This window comes from Sciurus vulgaris (genome assembly GCF_902686455.1).
Source record: "Sciurus vulgaris genome assembly, chromosome: 2".
Lineage (NCBI taxonomy): Eukaryota > Metazoa > Chordata > Mammalia > Rodentia > Sciuridae > Sciurus > Sciurus vulgaris.
This window is the reverse complement of record NC_136462.1, coordinates 112,344,441-112,369,356: the sequence shown is the minus strand read 5'-3', so window position 1 is coordinate 112,369,356 and position 24,916 is coordinate 112,344,441. Positions and strand designations below refer to the sequence as shown.

The window sequence follows — 24,916 nt, the reverse complement described above, 5'->3', positions numbered from 1 at the left end:
TCTAGTCCTTTTATATATTTGAGATCATCCTGTATATGCATTTCAATCTTATTTTTCCACCTATCATAACACTTTTCATGTATTATAAACTCTGATAAACACTGTATTTACTAAACTCTGATGGCCTATTTGTCTGTATCATAACTTACCTAATCACTTCTCTATTATTAAATATCTGGGTCATCTTCGAATTGAGGGTTAATAGTAAATATTGGTTTTATTTTATTTTATTTTTTTTTAACTTTTTTTTGCTGGGGAGGGGTGCAGGGCTCAAGGTCAGGGCCTTCCTTGCACATGCTGAGGTATATCCCTCCCCCTGCAATGAAAGTCCCTGCATGAGTTTTTGTTGTTGTTGTTGTTGTTGTTTTCCCACTTAGTTTAACACCTCACTCAGTTGACATTTCTTTTTTCTTTTTCTTTTGAGTGGTGCCTTCATTCCAGGTGTTTTGGGCAGCCAAGTAAAAATTAGTGAATCACTCTGTTTCTACACTGCATGAGCTTTTAATATATTCCTTGAGGCTCAGTTCCCTGAAGGGCAAATGCAGATCTTTTCAAAGGTATATGATACACTCTGCCAAACTGCTTCCCACTCCCCAGGGGACATGTGGGCTGGCACTGAATATGATACGGTGGGGTTGGGGGTGGAATGGGGACAAGGATTTAAAAGGGCTCCTTACAAATCACAACTTCAGGACTTTGGTTACACAAGAATGCCCCAGTCACCTGTGCCCTGAGAATTTTCTCTAAGGAAAAAAAAAAAAGAAAGGAAGAAATTGAATATAATATGTTCACTGTAGTGTTATACATGTATTTATGTACACACATACATATATATTATATATACATATATATGTATGTAGATAGATAGAGATAAAAACCTAAAAAACCTAGAAATAACCAAAATGTTCAAAATAGGGAAATGGTTAATAAAACAATATACATTCAACAGATATTCAAACAACCTTTTTTTTTTGGAACTGGGGATTTAACTCAGGGGTGGTTTACCACTGAGCTGTATTTCCAGCCCTTTTACTTTTTATTTTGAGACAGGTTCTCGCTAAGTTGCTTAGGGCCTTGCTAAGTTATTGAGGCTGGCCTCAAACTTGCAATCTTCCTGCCTTGGCCCCCTGAGTCTCTGGGATTACAGGCATGCACTACTGCACCCAGCATCAAACAACTTTTTTAAAGCTAAAAAGAGGAGCCAGGGTTGTAGCTCAGTGGTAGAGCACTTTCCTAGCACATGTGAGGCACTGGGTTTGGTCCTCAGCACCACATAAAAATAAATAAATAAAATAAAGGTATTGTGTTCATCTATAATTTTTTAAAAAAAGTAAAAGGAGTAACAATCAAAGTCATCCTTATGTGTATTTATAATGTACCACTAAAAGTATGGAAAAATAAAATAAAATAGAAATAAAAGCTAAAAAGGGAATTTCTCAACTCTGAACCACTCTGGGAACCATGGTCAAGCTCTGTCAGCCTTGGAGAGTACCCAGATGCCCCCTGGGGGCTGGATGGTTTCTACAAACACTTACATTGTCGATGGCATCCAGGTCACTCTGGGCCTCTATGAAGAGCTGGACCAGGGCAGGGAAGTTGTGCCTCACAGCCAAGTGCACAGGAGAAGTACCCTGCTGTGGGAGGAGACACATGGATCAATGGATGTGTCCCTCCCAGGACTGCCCAGTTACAGGCTGGGCATGGGAGTCAGGAGCAAGGAGGCATATAGTGCTTCTGGGTTTGGCCCTTTTGGCATCTCAAACAACATGGGTGACCCCAGGCATTCACAGTCCCAAAGACTGAATTCCTGGAGTCATCTGTAAAACTAGTCCTAAAAGCAAGTGAGGGTCTGCATATCCAAGATTGAGACTACTATGCCATCTTGGATATGTGCTTACTGTGTGACATTGGGCAAGACATTTCCTTTCCTCTGCTATCTTTTTTCTGGGGGAGGAGGATACCGGGGATTGAACTTAGGGCACTCAACCACTGAGCCACATCTCCAGCTCTATTTTATATTTTATTTAGAGATGGTGTCTTACTCAGTTGCTTAGCACCTCACTTTTTGCCGAAGCTGGCTTTGAACTCGTGATCCTCCTCTCTCAGCCTCTCTAGACACTAGAGAGCACCACGGCACCCGGTGTCCTCTACTATCTTCATCTGGCAAGTAATCCTTGGAAAGGCCTCATCTAGCAACACCACCTTCAGTTTCTCTATCTCATTAATCCACATGTTCTCTATCTCATTAATCCCATGTGTGCACAGGGATGGAACGAATTCTTAGTAGTTTCTTCATCTTCAAATGGAAACACTGAGGTTCAGAAAACTTAAGCAACTTTCCCAAGAACACACAGCTAACAGGCACCATGTCTTTTAAGACTTTCTACCCCCAGCACCTAGGCAAGTGCCTGATAACTATTTACGTATGAAATAAATGAGTAAAAGAACCAGACAGGAACAGGAAAGAGACTTCACTCCAAGCCCAGTGCTCATCCAAGTCCTTTTTCAAGGCTGGAAAACACCATCCCCAGTGGTCCCCTTTAGTCTCCTGACTAAATGACAAAGTGGAAACACTACCACAGCAGCCCCCTCTCTAGGCAATGGAGAGACACACATACAGTGGAAGAGTACGAAGCCCATGAAGTTGATGGTACAGATACATCTAAACTTATTGTGGAAATTTATGCTCATCTGTTGAGCATAAAAGGGCTATCAAACATTTTATATATATACCCATTATTGTCATTACCAGTTTAGGCCAAGGCTGGGTGAAGGTTTTTCAGTATTGAAAAAGAAGATTTTCACAATATCATCATTTGTAGGCAAGGTGGTTGTCTATCTAGACAGGTTAAGATAGTTGCCCACTTTGCCCAATAAAACCCTAGTAGAATTAATTTTAAAAAGTCATACAGAGGGTTGGGTTTGTGACTCAGTGGTAGAGTGTTTGCCTAGCATATGTGAGGCACTAGGTTCAATTCTCAGCACTGCATATAAATAAACAGAATAAAGGTTCATCAACAACTAAAAAAAAAAAAAGTCATAGAATCCAGGAGTAGTGGTGCATGCCTGTAATCCCAGTGGCTTGGGAGGCTGAGGCAGGAGGATCTTGAGTTCAAGCCAGCCTCAGCAACTTAGGGAGGCCCTAAGCAACTTGGCAAGGCCCTAAGCAACTCGGCAAGATCCAGTCTCTAAATAAAATATGAAAAAGGACTGGAGACGTGGCTCAGTGGTTAAGCACCCTGGGCTCCATCCCCAGTACCAAAAAAAGTCATATAGAAGATAAAAATATCCAAGTTACTAGCATCCATATATTGAATGCCCACAAGAAGTGACACAAATTTAAAAAGATAATCTGTTCACAATGATGGGCAAACAATATAAAGTATTTGTGAAGGATATAACTGGACATGGATAAGATTCATGTAAACCAGAAGTCACATAAAATCACTAAAGGATGTGAAGGACGTAAAGAAACGGCAAGACGTCATGTTGCAAGTGAAAAAAATTAATTATTAATTTAATTAATATTAAATGTGTCATTATTTTCAGGTTTAATATAATTCCAAGCCAATATGTTCATAAATGTCACAAAAAGAAAGTTTTAAAACCCAGGTAAAACTACTAGGAAACTTCAACAGTGTCCTGAAATCATTTGCCAGATGAATATGATATCAAAAGCAGGCTACAAGAAGACCTGTGAGAGCAGATGAGCCCAGACTGGACAGTGGTTCAAGGGCAGGACTCTGACAAGCCCTGAAACTTGGAGCCATCACGGTGGCTTCCCAAGAGGTGACAGGCTAGAGATATGCCAGATATGCCTCGGTCTTCCAGGAAACAGGTCTGAGCAATGTCATGGGGAGGGAGAATGGTAAGAAAATAAGTATGGCTTTTCATTATTTTATGTTTTGTCTATAAAATCCAAAAGAACCAAAAAGGACAAAAGATCTTCCCACCCCATCACCCTTCTGCTGTGTTCTCCCTGGCCTCAAACCCCACTGATAATCTGTTACTGCTTTTCTTGGAGGCTGGGAGCGGGGGATAATGAGTTATTGGGGATTGAACCCAGGGTGCTTAACCTCTGAGCCACATCCTCAGCCCTTTTTATTTTTTTATTTTAAGACAGGGCCTTGATAAATTGCGGAGGCTGGCTTGAACTCATGATCCTCCTGTCTCAGCCTCCCGAACCCCTGGGATTACAGGCATGCACCACCACCATGACCAGCTCCATCCAGTTACTGCTTTTATCTGAATACTTCCAAAGATTTTTTTAAGTATATATACGAGCAAAACATTTTCTAATTTAAATTTAAATTTTGAAATAATCACAAATTCATATGCAATTAGGAAACAATACAGATAGTCAGTTTCTCCAAAGTTATTGTAAATATCCCAAGAAGGGTATTGACAAGATCAGAACATCCACTGATATTTAGACTGTTCCAGTTTCACCTGTGTTTGTGCGTTTACTTCCATGCAATTTTATCACATGTGTAGATTTGTATATCTACCACACATTCAAGACACAGAGCAGTTCATCACAAAGAGCCCTTATGTCATCTCTTTATGACCACAGCCTCCTCCCTCCTCCACCCAACCCCTATCCCTAACCCCCAGCAACAAAATCTGTTTATTTCTAGTTTTTCATTCCAAGAACGTGGGCTGGGCATGATGATGCACTCCTGTAACCCCAGCAAATCAGGAGGCTGAGGCAGGAGAATCAGAAGTTCAAGGCCAGCTTCAGCAACTTAGTGAGACCCTAAGCAAACTTTGTGGGAACATATCTCAAAATAAAATTTTTTAAAAAGGGGTGGGTCCTGGGGATGTAGCTCAGTGGTAAAATGTCCCTGGGTTCAATCCCCAGTAGCACATACACACACAAAAAAACGTTGTAGAAGTGGAAATCATATAATACATAAACTTTGAGACTCGCTTTTTTCACCCAACATAATTCCCTTGAGCTCCATACAAGTTGTTGCATGTCAATAGTTTCTTCCTTTGTATTGCTGAATTGTGTTCCTTACATGCTATGGTTTGAATGTGACCCCTAAAGTTCACTCGTTGGAAACTTAATCTCCAGTCCAACAGTGTTGGGAGGTGGGACCTTCAAGAGATGATTAGGGAAAGAAGGCTCTGCCCTCCTGAATGGAAAGTGCCATTATCTTGGGCCGGGTGCGGTGGTGAACACTTGATCCCAGCAACTGGGGAGGCTGAGGCAGGAGGACTCCAAGTTCGGAGCCAGCCTCAGCAACTTAGTCCCTGTCTCTGGATGGGGATGTGGCTCAGTGGCTAGGCACCCCTGGGTTCAATCTCTAGTACCAAAAGAAAAAAGAAAGAAAATGTCATTATCTTGGGAGTGGATTTCAAAATTAAAAATAAAAAGTTCTGGGTATAGAGCTCAGTGGTAGAGCACCCCTGAGTTCCATCCCCAGTACCAGGGGGAAAGAAAGACTCAATACATAAATGAACAGAAAAGAGGAGCAGATAATTTAGCTGGGACAAAGTACAAGCCTGATTTCAGTCCTGTTACAGATAGAACATTATTTGACTCTCCTAAGTACTGCCTGCTCCCCTGGTCCCAGCCCCCACCCCAACCCCAGCGGTTGAAGTGCCCCTTTTTACCTGCTGTGCTTCATCGGTGTGGTCATGGGAGACTTTGCAATGGGACCCCCTTCAGTTCAGGCCCCCACACTTACATGATCAGCCACATTGGTGCAGCCTCCTGCATGAATGAGGGCCCGGCACATGTCCTCAGAGCCACCAAGAGCTGCGTAGTGGAGGCAGCTTAGCTTTCTCTGAGGGAAAGAGGCACCAGCTCAATGTCACAGGTCCTCCCAGTGTGGGGTTGACACAGCACTTCAGGATCCGTTTGCATCTCACTACTCTGCTAGGGCTGAGGGCAGACATCAGGAGGCCTGGCTACCTGGGTGAGGGCGTTCACGGCGCTCCCTGCCCCCAGGAGGAGCTGCACGCAGTTGGGGTGGATCCCCTCAGCGGCCGCATGCAGAGCCGTCAGACCTTCCTGAAACACACAAGGAGTGTGTGAGGATGGGGGGGAGGCCGAGGCCAGACCCCAAAGTGACAACCCTGTGCCGCGGCTCCTAGGTCCCGCAGGTACTCCCCTGCCCACTACTGAGGACAAGGGTCTTGGTTACATGGGGCATCTGAGCCTGCACCCGATATTCTCACTGTGTGAAGCATGTACGTGGAACCTTAGTTCTCTGCTCCTCATCTCTGTTTATGTCCTCCTTGCCCTTCAAGCCATCACAGCCCCAGCTTCGTCTATTTCCTCCTACTCCACCCAGGAAGTCCCCCCTGACCATCCAGGCCGTGGCAACGTCCCCCTTCATGAAACACCCCGAGTATGAAGTCGTGGTGGTCTGTCACACCTTGCTCCAGCCCAGCCTGGGTCTGGCTGCTGCTTATCTTTTCCTAATAGGTGTCATTCTGAGGACATATGCTCAGCTTCCAGGTTTTAGGGTCTCAACCAGGGGGAAATTAGGCTGCTCCACAGGCTAGGGGTTCCTCAAAAGTAGGAAGCCATTGAGTGTCTCACATCTCTGCACCCCTGGGTGGTGACTCACCACATTCTGCTCCTCCAGGTCCAGCCCGATGTCCACAAGGCGCTGCAGCACGGCCACATGGCCCTGCCTAGCAGCCAGGTGAAGGGCTGTGTTCCCCTCCTGCGGGGAGAAGAGCACCTGAGGGACCAGCAGACATGGGGCCCTGGAACCACACAGACTCACAGGACCCCAGGGGCACTGCCCCTCATTTTATAGACATGGAAGCAGAGGCCCAGAAGTGACATGTCCAGGGGTCACAGAGCAAGTATGTGACAAGGTGTAGCCCTATACTCTGGGCCAATGCCACACTGCCTCCAAGAACTGTACCAAAAAACTACAACCAAGGACACTTTCAAGGGTCAACTCCTGGTCTCTCTTTTCTTATACTTCAAAGTAGACATATTGCTTTCAAAATAAACTGGGCACAGTGGTGCACACCTATAATCCCAGCTACTTGGGAAGCTGAGGCAGGAAGATTGCACGTTTAAAGCCAGCCTCAGCAACTTAGCAAGGCCCTAAGCAACTTAGGGAGACCCTATCTCAAAATAAAACATAAAAAAAGGAATGGCTTAATGGCATCCCTAGTACCAAAAATGAAATAAAATAAAAATTAAAAGGGCTGAGGATGTAGCTCAGTGGTAGAGCACCCTGGGCTCAATCCCCAGTCCCACAAAATTAATTAATTAATCGATTAATTAGTTAAGTAAAACCCTGCTTCACCCATATCCACCTGAAGCCAGTCTCCCCTGGGGTACCCTAGATCCATCCCTTCTCACTAATCATATAAGGCTCCCCTGGGCTCAGCCGCTGCTTGGCTGATCTGGGGGCTCTTCAGGCCTTTGCTAGGAAGAGGTCGGCTTCTTGCTGAACGATGGGACCTGCTTGAATCGTTCTTCCAACCTGTAGCTCCACCTCTATCCTCCTGCTCCCGAGCCGCTCTGCTTACCTCTTCCTCTCCCCACTGATCACCTTCCAACACCCTCTGTCACTGATGTTTGCTGTGCTTATCTTTATAATCTACTTCTTGATGCTGGAGCAGAAGCTGCAGGAGGGCAGGGAGCTCTGTCCATTTTGTTCTCAGAAGTTTCCCCAGGTACCTAGAATAAGGCCTAGGGCAGAGTCAGTAGCAAGATAGGGTCTTCAGGGGGCCAAGGAGGGCTTGAGAACCAAGGGACAGGTGGTTGCCCTGCACTTGAGAAGTCTAAAGGTGACAGTGACAGAGCTGAGAGAGGTGGCTCCACTGCGCAGGGCAAAGGGCACCATGTCTTTGTATTAGAAGTGGACACTCCAAGGTCAGCCTGCTGGCGCAGCCTTTAAAGAGCTCATACTGCAGAGTGAGGTGAAGAGGCCCCAGAAAAGGAGAAAACAGCTGGAAATGGCCTATCAGAGAAAAGATATGACCCTAAAGAGGAAGCACACACAGAGGATCAGAGCAAGGTCCCTGAGGAACTACAAAGGCATCCAGAAGGGAAGGCCCCGCATTGGCTACTCATCAGGCCTAGAAGCCCTTGGCTCATGACTTAGCTGGACCAGGCACGGGGACTAGCTCAAGCTCTGTTTCCTACCTTGGCCCATCTTGATGCCTTCCTGAGGGAGGGAGAGAGGAACGAAGACATTCACATTTAGCACAAATGCTTAGAGTCCAGTAAAGATGGGAACATGTACCAAAACCAAAGCAATCCTTAAATTACCTAAAAACAGAACTGGGCACAATGGTGCCCACCTGCAATCCCAGCAGCTTGGTGGCTGAGGAAGGAGGAGCTCGAGTTCAAAGCCAGTCCCAGCAACTTAACGAGGCCCTAAGCAACTCGGTGACTCAGTGAAATACAAAAAAGGGCTGGGGAGGTGGCTCAGTGGTTAAGTGCCTGGGTTAATCCCCAGTACCAAAAAAAAAGTTAAAACAGGAGCTGGGGACGTAACTCATGGTGCATGGTAACAGAAGCCCTGGGTTTGATCCCCAGCATAGCAAAAAAAAAAAAAAAAAAAAAAAAAAAAAAAAAAAAAAAAAACACACTCCTGGGCTGGGGATATAGCTCAGTAGGTAGGGTGCTTGCCTAGTATGAACAAAACCCTGGGTTCAATCCCCAGCACCACCCAAAAAAAAAAAAAAAAAAAAAAGAACAACACTCCCCCAAATGACCAGTCTACACACTATACCTATTTTATGGGTCCAAAGATGAAACATTTAAATTTCCTTTATGATTGTATTAATAAATTTAAAATCTCTCCCCAACAGCTTCATTCTGCTCCTCCTCACCCTCTCCGGGGACACAGCGGCTTATTCTGGCCTGCTGTAAGCAAGGATCAGTTTAGGAGAGGCAGCCACGATGTCAGCCTGGGTTCAGAGACACACAGGAAGCAGGTGAACCATGAGGGGCCCACATAGGCCCCAGTTAGCAGGGCACAGAGAAAATGTGGGGCTTTCTTCTTCCTTCTGGAGTATCCACACCCATGTTCTGCTCTTCAAAGCTACTAGTGCATGCAGGGACAGCCTCACAGGGGGTTTCTACACTTTCCCGGGCAGGGCAGGGAACTGGGGCAGGAGAGCCGGGCACAAGGTAGCCTTAGACTTGGGCCTGATGCCCTCTTCCCCCACCTGGGGGATGCCCAGCTTCTTGACCTCGGAGGCCTCATCGGCAACACCTGGCCACTCCAGTGGCCGGCAGCACCTCTGGGCTCACTTCAGCAGGTGCAGCGGACCCGTGTTGTCCTTGACTCCGAGATCCACCCTCCTCGGCAGACCCCAGAGTCCTAGTCAGACCTTCAGGGACCTAAATCTTGAAAAGCTGACTGCACCCCTCCCCAAATGAGATTAAAAAATGAAAACACTTCTAATTTGAAAACCTGAAACTTAACAGGGGTGCACAATTCTAGAAGCTGCTTTCTAGAATTTCTGATTATAAGATTCTGGATCATAGCTGGATTTTTCTCTTTCTCTGAATTTGATGCTTCTGCTTTCCTGGGGCCCTGAGATCAGGTCAGTTTTGTCTCCTGGGTGAGCCTGTCCTGCAGAGGGTCCTTGCTCCCTCAGTACATCCAGTTCCTGCCACAAAGCAGGACCTGCTCAGCCTGTCTTTTCAGAATAAAGGAAACCTGCGTAATCTGAGTCTCAAGCCCTGACACAGTTTTTATCCTCAAAGAATGAATGTGGACAGGTCCAGTGCAGACCCAAGGTCTGATGCCTTAGGAGGCAGCCTGGTGAGTGAGAGGAACACAGGGTGATACACCAGGATGCTGTTTTCAAAGTCTCTCCTACCTTTATCTTGCTGTGTGACCTTGGCTAAGGCATCTCCCTCTCTGGGCCTCAGGTTCCACAGCAGTAAAAGCAAGAAGGCTGCACTGACCCTTAATGAGGAACTTTCCAGTACTCAGATCCTGTGGTGCGCTTGTCTGTGAGCTCTCTGTCATTACCTTACAAACAGAACTCCCTTAAATCCTCACCAAGCACATCAATCAGAATACCCATGTATTATTCATCAGAAGATTAATAATGGAGTACCTCCCTTTGTTGAAAGCATTGTTTAGAATTCTGCTTGATGACTTATTATGGTCCAACGACATGAATCATTTTCAGGGGGGTCTCCTCTTCTCAACTTGGTGCAATCCTGCTCATAAGCTCTGCACCCTGAATGAACTGCTCCCATTCTATGTTGCCCCAACCATGGCAGAGCACAAATGCAGATGTGTGCTACCATGCAACAGCAGACACCCACCCCAGTGGAATTACCATCCTGTTCAACCCACTACAGACAGCACTGCCAACCAATCAGATTTGCCCTTCTGGTTCCCCCATGGAATCACAGCTTCTTCCTAGGACCATGGCATGGATTTCCTTGAGTAAGAAACTGCATCCTGGGCATCTCCATGCCCCAGGCCACAGCACAGGGCAGGCCCACAGTGTGTGCACTACAATGCCTGCTGGTGAGCATCAGACCCACTCTGATCTGTCTCTGGGCACCCCCCTGCACAGCTGGAGTCAGAGTAGGCACAGGTGAGGTGCCAGTGCCAGGAAGGTGGCAGGAGGTTCTGCATCCTGGTTAGAAGCCCAGAACTTCATGGTCACAGTACCTTGTCTTTGACACTGTGGTCACAACCAGAGCCCACGAGGAAGTCCAGAGCATCCAGCTGCCCGTGCTCAGCAGCCCTGTGAAACGCCGTCCTTCCCAGCTGGCCAGGGAGAGATAGAGAGAGACCTTTCTTGCCCCATCGTTGGGCACACCCACCCTGCCCACCTGGCCTCTGCTTCCCAACCTCTCTGGGCTTGCAGTGGCCTCTCCTGCCCAGATGCTGTCCCCTTTCTGCCCCTGCCCCACACACCCTGCATGGAAAAGCCTGGACCTCACTTCCCAACAATGGCCACTTGGGGGGGGTCTCCCCTCTCACTGCAACCCTTTGGTGGTTCCCTGCGTCCTACTAAATAAAGAGCAGATTCCTAGAGTGGAGATCTCCATAAGGGGTTCCCATCCCTCCCCATCCCACCCCATCCCGTCTTCCTTCCCAAAATTTCAGTTCATCTGAACTCATACACAAAAGGCCCTTTCCCACCTCAGAATTTCCACTGGTGCTCCCCACCTCCTTCCAATCTTACCCCAAATCCAATTCCTTCACCAAATGCCACCTTCTCCAGGAAAGAGCAGCAGGGTGCCCTTCTCTGATCTGTCCAGTCCTTGATCAGGGCCTCTCTGAGGCAACTGCCCATGTTCTGCTTCTGTCCTAACCATTTGTGCCCTAAGGTCTCCACCAGACCAGTGTTCCGGGTGGGACATAGTCACCCACAGATCAAAAGATGCACTCCAGAGTGCAGTAAGCCTTCAGGGCACAAGTGGCTCCAAGAGCCCCAGCCAGTGGGAGGGAGGAGTGGCCCTGCAGTTCTCACCTTGTCTGTGCGGTCCAGGGCCACATCCTCCAGGTCCTCCATTATGAACGCCAGCATAGGCACATGGCCTTTCTGGGCTGCGCAGTGCAGTAAGGTCAGGCCGTCCTGGAAACAAGCCCAGGGTAGGCTTTGCAGTCTGTGAAGGGAGGCCCTTGCCATACCCTGCCTGTGTCCCAGAACACAGCTTTCCCAGGGAAGCCGCATGGTGAATCACAAATGGGGCCCTTGGGCTGACCCACTGGGGCAACCACTCAACCTCAGAGGGGCTGGTAGGATTAAGGATGCCAGAGATCAAACCCCAGGGTCACACCCAGCAGCTCTGTGGTCTGAGGCCAGTTGCCTCTACCTCTCTGAGCCTCCGTTTGTGCAAGTCAAATTAGGATGCTAATCCCTAACTGCCAGGGTAGGATTGAAGGACTACTACTTATGGAAAAAGTATTTTATAACTGAAAAATGATTTTGAAATGTAAGGTGAGATAATACAGCACTCACAGCTCCCAAGACATCCCCACAGAATAGGTGAGAATGTTCTAGGCATCCGTCTCCCTTCACACAGCTACAAATGAAGAAGCAGGTGACTAAGGGCTCCCTGCACTCAGGTCACTAGGAGGTGACTTCTGGTGTGCAGGAACTAGAGAAAGTGGCCTGGTTAGCGGGAGGGAAGAGGCAGGAAGGTCTCTTGAGCTTAAAAGCAATATTTAAATGAAGCAGATTGCAACTTCTATGTTCATGACCCAGAGCTTCTACTGCTGCCTGTACCAAGGTAAGATTATTTGGAGCATTGTTTATCAAACAGTAGATTGCAGTCCATCAATGGGTCATAAAAATCAACAGAACAATCGTCTACATCTTGACAGTGTCAAAAATCTCAGTGAGTATACTTTTTTATTTGTGTGTTCATTGTATATAAAGAAACTGAACTCTAATGACATGCATGCTAAAGTATTTAGAGGGAAGTGCGTTGATGTCTGCAATTTACTTTGAAATGTATCCAAAACACAAAAAGAACTCTGAAAATTCACCAGTGAGGAATTAAACAACACAATTAAAAACAATTTGGCTGTGGAAGTGCCTGAGTTCTGAGTCTCCACACTCAGGAGGTGAGGCAGGAGGACCCTTGAGCCCAGGAACACCAGCCCAGGCAATGTAGAACTCTCCTCTCTCTCTCTCTCTCTCTCTCTCTCTCTCTCTCTCTCTCTCTCTCTCTCTCTCTCTCACACACACACACACACACACACACACACCATCTACATGGGCAACCATGGCAGGAGGATTACAGGTTCAAGGTCAGCCTGGGCAGTTTAGGGAGACCCTTTCTCAAAATCAAATTAAAAAACAAGGTGGGTATGGTGGTTCTTGCCTGTAATCTGTGACTCAGGAGTCTGAGGCAGAAGAATCGCAAGTTCAAAGCCTGCCTCAGCAATTTAGAGAGGCCCTAAGCAACTTAGCAAGACCCTGTCACAAAATGAAAAACAAAAAGGACTGGGGATGTGGCTCGGAGGTTCACATCCTTAGTACCAAAAAAGAAAGTGGGGGGTGGGCTAGGGGCATAGGTCAGTGTTAGAACATTTGCCTAGCTTGAGGGTGTCCCTGGGTTTGATCCCCAGCATCACGAAAGAAAGAAAGAAAGAAAGAAAGAAAGAAAGAAAGAAAGAAAGAAAGAAAGAAAGAAAGAAAGAAAGAAAGAAAGAAAGAGAGAGAACAATTTGGAATAAGCTGGATCAGTCCTTTCAAAATGACACCAAAAAAAAAAAAAAAACAGGGATAGCAAATTTACATTTGAAAATTATCTGACATTATTAGTCATTATTGAAATGCAAATGAAAACCACAAAAAAGATTCTAACAATGGAGTATGAAAAGGGAAAAATGCTGACTTTAGAGAAACCTGCCAGACATCACCTTAAGCAGATGATCAAGGTCAACATCACTAGTGATAGGTAATGTTAGTATCAGGAAGTCCCTGGTAAGACAGGATGAGAAAGGCACTTTCTCTGTGACCTTCATCCCAAATTTATAAGTGCAAACTGATCATGAGAAAAACATCAGGTAAACCCAAATCAAAAGATAATCTACAAAACACTTGACTGCTACAAATACTTCAAAGTCATGGAAATCAAAGAAAAGCTGAGAAGTTACCACAAAATTTTGGAAGAAACTAAATAGGTAAGATGACTAAATGCATTGTAGGATGTTAACAAAAAACAGGTGAAATGTTAGTATATCCTAAATATATTAAAATGTAGAATTGTGCTACCCTTCTCATCAGGAGGGGGAATCCAATTCAGTAGTCTCCTTCCCTTGGATCTAGGCTGGTCCTGATGGGCTCTGGCCTACAGACACTGGCGGAAGTGATATCATGTGGTTTTCCAGCTTTGGTCTCAAGAGACCTTGCTACTTCAGCTCTTGCTCTTTTGCTGCCTTAAGGCAGCCATATAAGAAGTTCAGGCTGGCCAAGGTGAGGATCAATGACCATCTGGAGAAACTGGGGCACTACCCTAGACGTTCCAACCCTCCCTACAGGGGCCCCAGATACATGGGTGGGATCTTCCACAGTTGGCCAGCTTCAGCTACCTGCCTGCTGCCTGCAACCTTATAGGTGAGCCCAGGCAAACCCAGAACTTCCCAGCCAGCCTCAGTGTAATAAGTCATTGTTACTTTAAGACATTATATTTTAGATTGATTTGTTGCCAAATCAGAACATAAAATAGAGGGGATCTGCTTGACTAGAAGAACCCATTACTCAGAACCCCACCCTCCATATATACCAAGACACCCCCCTTTCTAGACTTTCTAGAATACTGAAGCTCATTCACAACTCTAAAGCAAATCTATCAGAACACCTTCTGCACTCCCTCAGGCCACTGAGCCCCTCTGAGGCCACATCAGGCCAGGCAGACAGGACTAGACAGGAGGACCCTGAGCTTGCACCTGGTTGTCTTCTCAGGGCACCCTTCTGAGGCCCCTCACTCCCACACTCCAGCTCAGATCCTATGACCCAGAACAGGGACATCCTTCCCAGAAGTTGTCAGTCGTTCCCCCCGCCCAACCGGCAAGATCCTGACAATGATATAAGCCAGATTTCATATGTGCCATGGCCCTTTCTGGCATCTGGTAAAGTCTATGGATTTTTTTAGCATGTTTACTTAAATAAATTATATGGGGAAAAAAGTTTAATCAAATACACACGCTTACAATGGTGTATTAGTTTCCTATTGCTGCTATAACAAATTACTATAAACTTAGTGGCTTAAAACAGCACAAGCTTATTCTCTTATAGTTCTCAGGTCAGAAGTCTAAAATTGGTTGGCAGGACTACATTTCCTTTGGAAGTTCTGGGGAGAATCTGGCTGTTTCCAGCTCCTGCAGGCTACCTAAATTCCTTGAGTCATGACCTGCATCACCCCAACCTCAGCTTCCTTCATCACACCCTCCCCTGACTCTCCTGCTTCCTCTTTCCTTCCCCTACAAGGACCCCTGTGAGTGCCTTAGACCCATGTGGATAATCCAAGATAATCTCCCTAACTCAAGGTCTTTAATTTAATCGTATTTGCAAAATTCTTTTTGTCGTGTTAGGCTCTGGGGTTCACAGGTTTTGGGGATTAAGATATGGACATCTCGGGCTGGGGCTATAGCTCAGTGGTGGAGCACTTGCCTTGCATATGTGAGGCACTGAGTTTGATCCTCAGCACCACATAAAAATAAAGATACTGTGTCCCTCTACAACGAAGAAAATATTTTTTTAAAAAAGGATATGGACATCTTTGTAGTGGAGCATTATTCTGCCTGCCATAGAGAAACCAATTTCATTGAAATACAGTTATCAAAATTATTAAGAACCAATTTTCAATCTAGTAACATTTATGCTTTATTGATACATTAAACAACACCATCTAGTGAACAGTCTAATTACCACTACAATTTTAAAGTAATGATGAGTGTAAGGAGTATTTTAAGAAAATTGCAAAGAATTTAATTAATATGAAAACAACTACATTTTCTACCATTGAAAGAAATTCTAGATTCTGAAGTAGACGTTAATGAAAATAAATATATATATTTTTTTGGATCCAAGTTCACAGGTCCCCTAAATTCTCTTCAAGGACCCACGCCTGAGAATTCCTGGCCAAAGGCATTTGGCCTGGAGATGTTTGCGTTTTCTGAGGGGCCAAGGACACCCTAAAAGTCAAGAGGCCAGGGAGGATTCCCTGCACTCTGACCTGCTGGGGCCCTCCTCCCTGAAACCAAACACACCAGTGAGCAGTGAGGGCTGCCAGGTGCCCTAAGGTGCGAGCACATATTGTATGTCGTATGCAGCACTGTGCTTGCTTCCCCCATGGCTCCAAGGTGGATAAGAGTATCCCCATTACCTAAGAGGAAAACTGAGGCTCAAGCTGATGAAGTAACTCACAGAAGGTCCTGGGGTTGGTAAATGGGGCCGATCCTTCCATCCAACTGCTGAGCACAAGGTGAGTGGGTGGCACAGGAGGGCAGAGGTGAACCCACTTCTCTTTCAGTTCATCATCGTAACTACTTCCTGGGGTGTTCACTGATTTCTCTACAAATAAGGAGGCCAGCCAGAGGGGCTGGGGACCATCCCAACATCACGGAGTAGTAAAGGGTGCAGGGACCAGAAGAAAGAGGCTGTCACTTTCACTGCTGCTGCTGCTGAAAACACTGGAAGCTCCTCTGGGCCCTTCTCCCAAGACCCCGGGGGGAAGCAGCCAGCTTGGAAGCTTCACTGGGATGAGCTTGCACAGCTTCTGAGGGCTTCTCAGAGAGTGGGGCAAGTTCGGAACTGCAGAGGCAGGAAGGGACAGATTTGGGAGCAGATCTGTGTGTCTGGGGGCAGGGGCAGCAGAGAGCAGGGGCTGCCGGCTGGGTCTTACCTTGTTCTCACAGTGGATCTTGGCCCCAGCGTTGACCAGGATCTGGAGGATTCGCAAGTGGCCAAACCAGGCAGACAGGAGAAGCGCGTTCATCCCAAACTGGGGGAAAGGACAGAAAGGTGAGGGCAATGAGGAGGTGTGGCCATGCCACCTGGGCCCTGCATCTACACGGCCAAACCATATAACCACAAGGGGACTATAAGTGCCACTCAGTCCAGAGAGCACTAAGCTTTAGGAACTTAAAGATCAGGAAGTTTGAGGGTATTCTTTATGGATTTTATCTATAAAATCTAAAAATGAAACAGCTGCCATCTACTCTTATCATTGTTTTCTAAGGAAGAACTGTTTTAAAACAAAAAATGTGAAAGGTGTCAACCTACAAATCTATTCATTATAATCCAGCGTCATGAAATACATACACAACTTTGTCCTTATTGTCTGACCTACTGGCTGGTGAAGACCTCACTCTGGACTGAGTCTGAGAATCACTCACTGCTGAAATCTCCCTAGAACATCCCCCAGGCTATGGCTTTGGTCTGCAGCACTACCCACCTCATAAGACAGCCACACACAGACGCCGCTACCTTAGGCATTCCTAGCCCTGGCCTGCAGTTGGCACCCTGGTCACTTTCAGCCTGCAGTCCCTCTGCAGCAGGCTGGTCACTCCCTGTGAAGGCAGTCTACCCCTGTTTGAGGGCTGCTCTAACTCCACTTTTTTTTTCAATACAAATGCAATTTTAAAAATTTGTTGTAATTCATTATACATGACACATTAGAAAGCACTTTGATACATCATATATAATGGGAGTATAATTTCTCATTCTTCTGATTACACATGATGTGGAATCCCACTGGTTGCACAGGTACATGGGGTGATAATGTCTGATTCATTCCACTATCCTTTCTAACCCCTTACCACTCCCCTCCCTTCACTCCCCTCTACCTAATCTAAAGTAACTCTGTCCTTCTCCTTCTAAGTGCTCCAGGATCATCTCCAGGGACCTCAGCCATGGCGGGGGCAGTCTTGACCCCATCACTTCTGGGTCTTCTCTTGGACATGGGGCCAGGATTGTGGGGTGTGGGGAGGTTTGCTGCCACATCCCAACCCCAACTAGTAATCAAGTCCCCCTCATGTTGGGGCCTGGGAACAGAGAGAAGCCAGAACAAAGACAAGTATTTTCAGATGCCCAACTACCTGTGAGGCTGAGACAGGAAGATTGCAAGTTCAAGACCAGCCTCAGCAAGTTAGCATGAACCTGTCTCAAAATAAAAATCAAAAGGGCTGGGAACGTAGCTCAGCGGTAGAGTACATGCCTAGCATGCACAAGGCCCTGGATTCGATCTCTAGCACTGAAAAAAACAAAAACAAAAAAAACAGATTGTTTCTATAGACAACTAAATCTCTGCAGGCAGATTTATGATCTTTTTAGAAAATTTACATTGCGATTCATTCTCCCCGCCTCCCCAATGCTAGGAATTAAACCCAGGGCCTTGCACAGCTACTACTGAGTTACACCCCCAGCCCTAAATTTGAGTTCTTAAATGTGTTCTTAGGAAATGTCATTATCAGATTCGGCTGGATCCTCAAACCTGTAGAGACAATTTTGCAGGTGTTAGTCTTCAGTGCTTTCTTTTCTGAGCAATGTGCTGCCTGTTAATTTGTTCAGTAAGACCATTAGTCTCTATGCGAGTCATTGGTTAAAGTGTTAGCCGAAGCTGGGGGCGACCATGAGAGACCTTCTTCCTGGTGACTTTATTAATCAGGCCTTTATCAATTCACCCAATTTTCTGTTCTACAGCCCACAGTTCTCCCTGTTCTTATGCTACCAGGAGGGACTGAGAAGGCTCTTTAACTGAAAGGCCCTTGATAATGGAGAGCTCTTTATCACTGTGCAAGGGAAAAAATAGAATTGATGCGATTTCACTGGCCCCTGAAGCTGACTCCCCACCCAAGCCCCTGCATATCAGTGACAATCTCCACAACTAAACTGGCTTACAGACCCAGAGAGATCTCGGATGCCTCTTCCCTCCCCCGAGACACAGACACACACAGATGCGCCTCCGAGAGGGGCCCTACCGCATCCTCCGCGTCCACCGCAGCCTCGTGCTCCAGGAGCAGTCGCACAGCCTGCTCATGCCCTGCACCTGCAGCCCAGTGCAGGGCCACCCTGCCCACCTGCAGGAGGGAGAGGAAACGTATCATCGTATCATCGTCGTCCCCCACACCTGCCCTACCAGGAAAACTAGTCTGCAGGCTGGAAGGGCCTTTGCTGGCTCTGGAGACCAGCTGGCTGACCCAGCCTCACTTTAGCCCTGCTCTCCCTGACAGAGCAGAAGCCAAAATAAACATACTAAGACACAAGGACCGACTGCATCTGTCCCTCACTAAAACTCTTCAAGGCTTCTCACTTGGAACAAACTCCTAACCCCAGGGCCTACAGGGTTCTGCATGGCCTGGCACTGTACACCACTACTTCTCAAAAATGCCAAACAACTTCTCACCCCTAGACCTTTGTTCCTGCTAGCAGACTCATGTGAACTTGGATTATTCCCCAATCCCAAGACCCTCCATCTTGCGTGCCCAGTTCTTCCCTCCAAATGGAGCTGAAAGGGCCTAACTGTCCTCCTCATTCTCAGACTTACCCTGGAGGTTCATCATGGCCTGTGGCCCTGAGCACATCTGAGCAGTCAGTTTCCCACCCAGAGACTGTTCCTGCCCCCTGCAGTTTTCAATATGAGGGGACAATGAAAGAAAACACTAATTTTCTGTCTGTGTGGTCTCAGGCAAGTCATATCTCTTCCCTGGGGACAGCTGTTCCTTCCTTCCTTCTTCCCATGCTCTTCCCTCTGCCTGGACGCTGCCCTTCTCCACCTGGTTTCCTAGAAGCTTGCCCTGACCCTTCTGGGTGGGAGAACCCCCTCTGACACTCTCCACATTCTCTTAGGACAGCTTATCACCATGGGAATGGACTGTGAGATGCTCTGCTTAGCATCTGTCCTTCCCACCAGCCCATCAGCTCCACCAAAGCAGGGATAATGTCTGACATAGGTTCTACTCTGTCCCTAGCTCCTAATACAGGGTTGGGAACAGAGTGTGCCTTAATAACTTAGTGAATGAATGAGCGAATGAGCCAATGAGTGTGCAAGAGGATGAATGAATTAGTGAATGTGGTGCTGGCATCCTATCATTCTACAGGGTTATGCTTCCTTGCATGTTGAGACCAGGTTTTAGTCACTAACAACATGCCATATGATCTAAAGTGAGCTGTGGCCCCGCTGCACCTGCTTTGAACTATACACAGGGCTAGTACTTCCTGTTCTCTTTATCACTCCAGTTATGGGAGGCGCATTGCAGGTGAAGACCACCGGGAAACAAGTGGACAATGCTCTGAAAACCAAAATGTAACAGACACATCCCAGAACTCCTGTTACCATTACTGCACCCCAGGCAGGCTCCCAGGACCTAGGCAGTACCTGTCATGTCATCCCACATAATGTGGCCTCTGCTGCAGTCTACCCCTGCATCTACCCCTTGTAGCCAGGACCTGGCATCTTCTCCAAGAAGTTCCTGACAGCCAGAATTCCCAAGACAGGGAGGGGCTCTGTCCCTGATGTCCCCCCAGAAGAAGTGGCTTCTCCCTCTGAACCCTTCACTAGCAGGGCTGCGTCTCCCCGACTCCTGCAGCATTCCCTTCGGCCTGGTCAGCACACTGGAGCTGCCTCTCCGCCTGGCCTTGGAGGCCTCAGGATGGGATGCAGTGGGAAGGACAGGTGCTTGGACAGTTGAACTGAATCCCCACCTCACAGGCTCAGTCCCCAGATTCTGGCCTCTCTTGGCCCCAAACCCCTGGACTTGTGACTACAAGGTGCCCCTCCTGGAACACGCCCTCTGCTGCCCATCTGCCAGCCCCTGACTGCTGACCTCCAGCCCCCTGCCCCTCTGTGGCTCTGGCCTTTGTCTCTTAGGTGTGCTTTCATATGGGTTACCAGGATTCAGAGTCAGAGCTCTGGAATTGCCTTACAGCCTCCTGACCTTTATCCCAACCATCCCAAGTCTCAGAGACCTCAAGACAACCCAGACTTGAGGACAGAGCCTGAACTTCCCTCCAAGCTAGCACATGCAAAACACCTGTCTCCAGCTCAATGAACTGTCCCCCTGTGTGGCAGTGTCTCCTTGTGGGAGCCCATTACTTACGTGGTTTCTGGCCCTGACATTAACCCTCTTCTCCATCAGTTCCTTCATCCTCTCGATGTGGTTCCTTCGTGCGGCCTCATGGAGCTGCCTCTCCAGGGGAAGCACTGGCAAAGAAAGTGAGGTAACAGACACATCCCAGAACTCCTGTTACCATTACTGCACCCCAGGCAGGGTTGAGAGGAAGGGTCTCCCATATTCTTTAAGGGTTGCTCTTGGCCGGGTGCAGTGTTGCACACCTATAATCCTACTGACTCAGGAGGCTGAGGCAGAAGGACGGCAAGTTCAAAGCCAGCCTCAGCAATAGCAAGGCACTAAGCAACTTAGTGAAACCCTGTCTCAAAATGAAAAATAAAAAGGGCTGGGGATGTGGCTCAGTGGTAAAGTGCTCCTTGGTTCTCCTGGTACCAAGAAAAAAAAAAAAAAGTACAGTTGCTCTTGGGGAAGGGGAATGGAATTCATTCCCACTGGAGTCAGTAACTCCATTCTGCACAGCTCAGTGGGGTGCAGAAGGCAGCCAGGATTCGCTGTGTCAGCCCAAGTGAAGCTGGAGGCTCATTGCTCTGCTTCTACACCTCTTACCTCCTGGTTCCTCCCTTTGTCCCCAGATCCCAGCCCTTTCACCTCTGCACTCTGAGACCCACCCGCTTTGCCTCCTCTGTGGTCTGTTTTCTCCACTCTCACCCTGCTAGCTCTGCCCTCGTCTCAGAGTCTCAGACTACAGGAGACTCAGAGCTGCCCATGCCAACCTGTCACAAGCAGTGGTGGGCTCAGGGTCACACTGCAAGTTAGCATCTGAGTTAGGAGGACACAAGGCTGGTGATGCAGTCTGAGGCTCACCCCACCAGACCCCCAGTGCTGCGATCATCCTGACTGCCCTCAGTTGTGAGGCTTTCTGGTCTCCTTGGCTAGACCAGAAACTTTTGGGGACCCTGGCCACATCTGCTCATCCAGATTCACCCACAGTTTTTGGCAGACCCAAAGCTGGACACAGGAGGAATCCACAAAGCTCTACTTCTATGAGTGTCCCTACCACTCCCCAGACTAATGAATGCCTGATCCACTCAAGAAGGACTCAGACCCACTGTAATAGAGGACAAATATTTTCTGGCCCTTTGCACAGTCATTACAAGGCAAGCAATTTTGTGTTTATGTTGTTGCCAAACCCACATCCCACATGTTTGGTCCAGTGTGAATGTTTGGACCCAGCCCTGGTGTATCCAGGGACAGGTGGTCACTGTCTTGGCAGGGAAGGATATGCAGTTTGTTTTTCCAGATAAATTCCACACAGCCTTCCAGATGTCGAAGAAGGTCTCAGGCTCTCTGGGTCCTCATGGAGACAACCTGTGGACCTTGTAGTTTCTGCTCCAGGACCACCACATGGCCCTGGGTTCAACTCTGGCAGAAGCATTTCCAGCTGTTGTGACTAAGGTTACTAAATTACCTGGTGCCTCAGTTTCCTCATTTGCAAAATGGGGATGTGAACTTCCCTGCAAAGTTTTATAATCAAAGTTTTAAAAATAAACCTTTACCACTATGTGCCCAATCCACCACCACCATCATTACCACTATTCCTCCAAGGCAAAGAGACAGGGAATATTTTCTGTTGACCAAAGACCTGGAGACGTTGACACCTCTTTCAGTAGGGGCCCCTGAGCCGGTGAAGCCCAACCAAGGAAAAACACCTTACTCACCTCCTGACATTATTTTTTTTTTTTCCATATGCTATATTACATATTTATATTGTCTACTTGCTCCTTTATTTTTATTTTTTGTACTGAGGATTGAACCCTGGGCACTTTACCACTGAACTATATCTCTATCTCTAGCTCTTTTTTACTTATTTAAAAAAATTTTTAAATATTTTTAGTTGTAGATAGACACAATACCTTAATTTTATTTATTTATTTATTTATTTATTTATTTATTTATTTATTTATTTTATGTGGTGCTGAGGGTCAGAGTGCCTCACACATTCTAGGTAAGTGCTCCACCACTGAGCTACAAACCTAGTCCTCTTTTTAATTTTTCTATTTTGGGACAGGGTCTCACTAAGTTGCCAGGCCGGCTTACTCCTTTTAACATAAGCCCATGATGAGAGAGATTTTTGACTGATGGGTTGATAGCTATAGTTCCAAATTTGTGACCTGGCACAGATTTATTAAATAAATGAGTGAGAGTTGTGGGTAAAGAGTTGGACTTTAGACTACAAGATGCTGCCCCAATTGAAATTTGCTAGTCCACTAGAAAAGTGAAATATACACTCAGGATAATGGCAGGAAAGAGGCTCCAAGGGAAATGTAGCTTCACCACAATACTTCAGGGGAGGGGGCTGTTTGAGAGAAGTGCCACCTTCCAAGTGTGGTCTCCACTGATGGCTCCACCTTACCTCTGCCTTCCCTGTAGGTGAGGAGGCCTTCTCAACATACATAACAGACTTTAGAAGAACATCTCTCAGATCCTAAGTATCTCCAGCACGTACTGTCCTGCACTTACTTTTTATTTTATTTCTTTCTTTTTTGGTACTGGAGATTGAACCCAGGGGCTCTCTATCACTGAGCCAACTCCCTAGTCCTTTTATTTTTTTATTTTGAGACAGAGGGTCTTGGTAAGTTGCTGAGGCTGGCTTTGAATTTGTGATCCTCCACCTCAGCCTCCCAAGCCACTGGGATTACAGGTGTGCATCACTGTGCCTGGCTGCACTTTTTTTTTTCCTCAACTTTTTGCCTGAAAACCACCATGACCCGGGTTCAGAAGAATTGACACTTTAACTGTGAGCCAAGGGTAGGTTCCAGTACCTGCTGTGCCACCTCCCAGTCGCAGAATCCTGGGCTAGTCAAGTCCCCTTACAGGTCTCAGTTTCCTCAGTTGTAAAATTGGGGAAGAGTGAGGAAAGGAATCTATTCAGGTTTTTTCTAGTTTCTATACCACTATCCTTCCTGAAGCTTAGGGGAGTCGCCTTCTTTGTACTGATAAACAACCAAGAGTGCCAATGGGGAGCAGGTAGACACTACATAGAGTGACCAGAGAAGCTCAATTTAGAATGAAATCAAGTCCAGTCTCCTCTCTTCCATTCACCTGGCCTCATGCACCTTCTTTCCACCCATGAAAATGCACAGTGTGCTCTCAGGCCGCTGAGACTTTACCCATGCTCGGTCCTGGGCCCAGAATACCTCCCGCATATTCCATTGCGATGCATTCTTTGTAAAGTTCACTTGAGTTGAGGCTGGCTCCAGTAAGCCTCTGCCCCAAGCAGAATCCCCTTTGAAATAATTAACACCTAGAAGGAGCCCACCACTCCAGCACCATCTCTCAGCTGAGTGCATAGTTTGCTCCATCATTTGTGACACCAGTGAGCTGTACTACCGGGATTTAGCAGAGAGCCCTTGAGTTCAAGTGTCAGGGCTCAGCCAAGGGCTGCAGGATGGAGGCCTCAGAGTGCCACACTGGCAGCAATCCTCTCCCCTCTCCCACGCAATGCAGCCAAAGCTCCCCCAGGTTAGCTGATGCGGAACTAATATTACTGCCCTACCTAGGGGTCCTGGCACACTTCCAGAGGAAGGTTCTGGGGTGCCCTCATCCAGCTTGGAGCTGGCCTCAGCTCCTCTCCTCTGGGCTTCAGGGTCCCCATTTGATATGGTTCCATTCCCCATCCAACCCCAACATTCTGGGAAAGCTGGGATCGCCAGCATTTCTAGCAATTAATGGCCATGTGACCTTGCACAACTTACTTAACCACCTGTTCCTCAGCTATCTCATCTGCGAAGTGGCAATAACAATAGGTCCTACCTATGCGGCTGCAGTGAAGATTAAACGACAATGCCTACCTGCCTCAAGGCCAGGCACACAAAGCCCGCACTCAGTAAGGATTGCTATTACCTTTATTCTGTCTAGCTAACGTCTCCTCAGCCGCAGCTTCTAAGTGGCCGGATGGATGGCGCCCCCAAGTCCCAGGCGTGCGGCCAATTCCCCCTTGGCCCGCTGTGCTTTCTGCTTGGAGCCATAAAGAAACCTCAGACCGAGGTGGCCAGGCGGACCGCGCCAACCTCACCCCTGGCCGCCCTACGCGAACGCGCGGGTCCTGTCGGCCTCGGACTCACAGCCGTGGGTCTCCCACGCCAGTTCCTCTTCCATCCCGCCGCCCCGCAGCCCTGTGCGCAGGTGCCGGAGCACGAGGCGCGCGTCCGCCAGCGCGGAGCCTAGGAGCACCGAGGGCGGATGCAGAGCTCGGGATGCGAGCGGCTCCTCCCCACTCCTCGCCCCTACTACAGCTGCTGCTGCTGCTGCTGCTGCTGCTGCTGCAGCGACCGCCGCGGGCGTCCGGTTCCTCCCCCTCCTGCTTCTTCTACCTGCCCACCGCCTGGCGCCCTTCCCACCGGAATCGGGCAGGACACGGAGCG

The 24,916-nt window shown here is 47.6% G+C and overlaps 1 protein-coding gene across 1 annotated transcript in view; it reads right to left on the bottom strand.

Annotated features, from left to right (window-relative positions):
- The window catches only part of ANKDD1A (ankyrin repeat and death domain containing 1A), a 30,308-nt gene extending 5,655 nt beyond the window's left edge, over nucleotides 1–24,653 (bottom strand). The window contains 11 exon segments of the mRNA XM_079126615.1: nucleotides 1,536–1,634; nucleotides 5,694–5,792; nucleotides 5,921–6,019; nucleotides 6,582–6,680; nucleotides 10,629–10,727; nucleotides 11,437–11,547; nucleotides 11,549–11,572; nucleotides 16,325–16,423; nucleotides 18,402–18,500; nucleotides 20,520–20,623; nucleotides 24,617–24,653. Of these exon segments, the coding sequence (XP_078982741.1) occupies nucleotides 1,536–1,634; nucleotides 5,694–5,792; nucleotides 5,921–6,019; nucleotides 6,582–6,680; nucleotides 10,629–10,727; nucleotides 11,437–11,547; nucleotides 11,549–11,572; nucleotides 16,325–16,423; nucleotides 18,402–18,500; nucleotides 20,520–20,623; nucleotides 24,617–24,650 (966 nt within the window). The 5' untranslated portion in view covers nucleotides 24,651–24,653.
- Nucleotides 24,654–24,916: the final 263 nt, after the last annotated feature.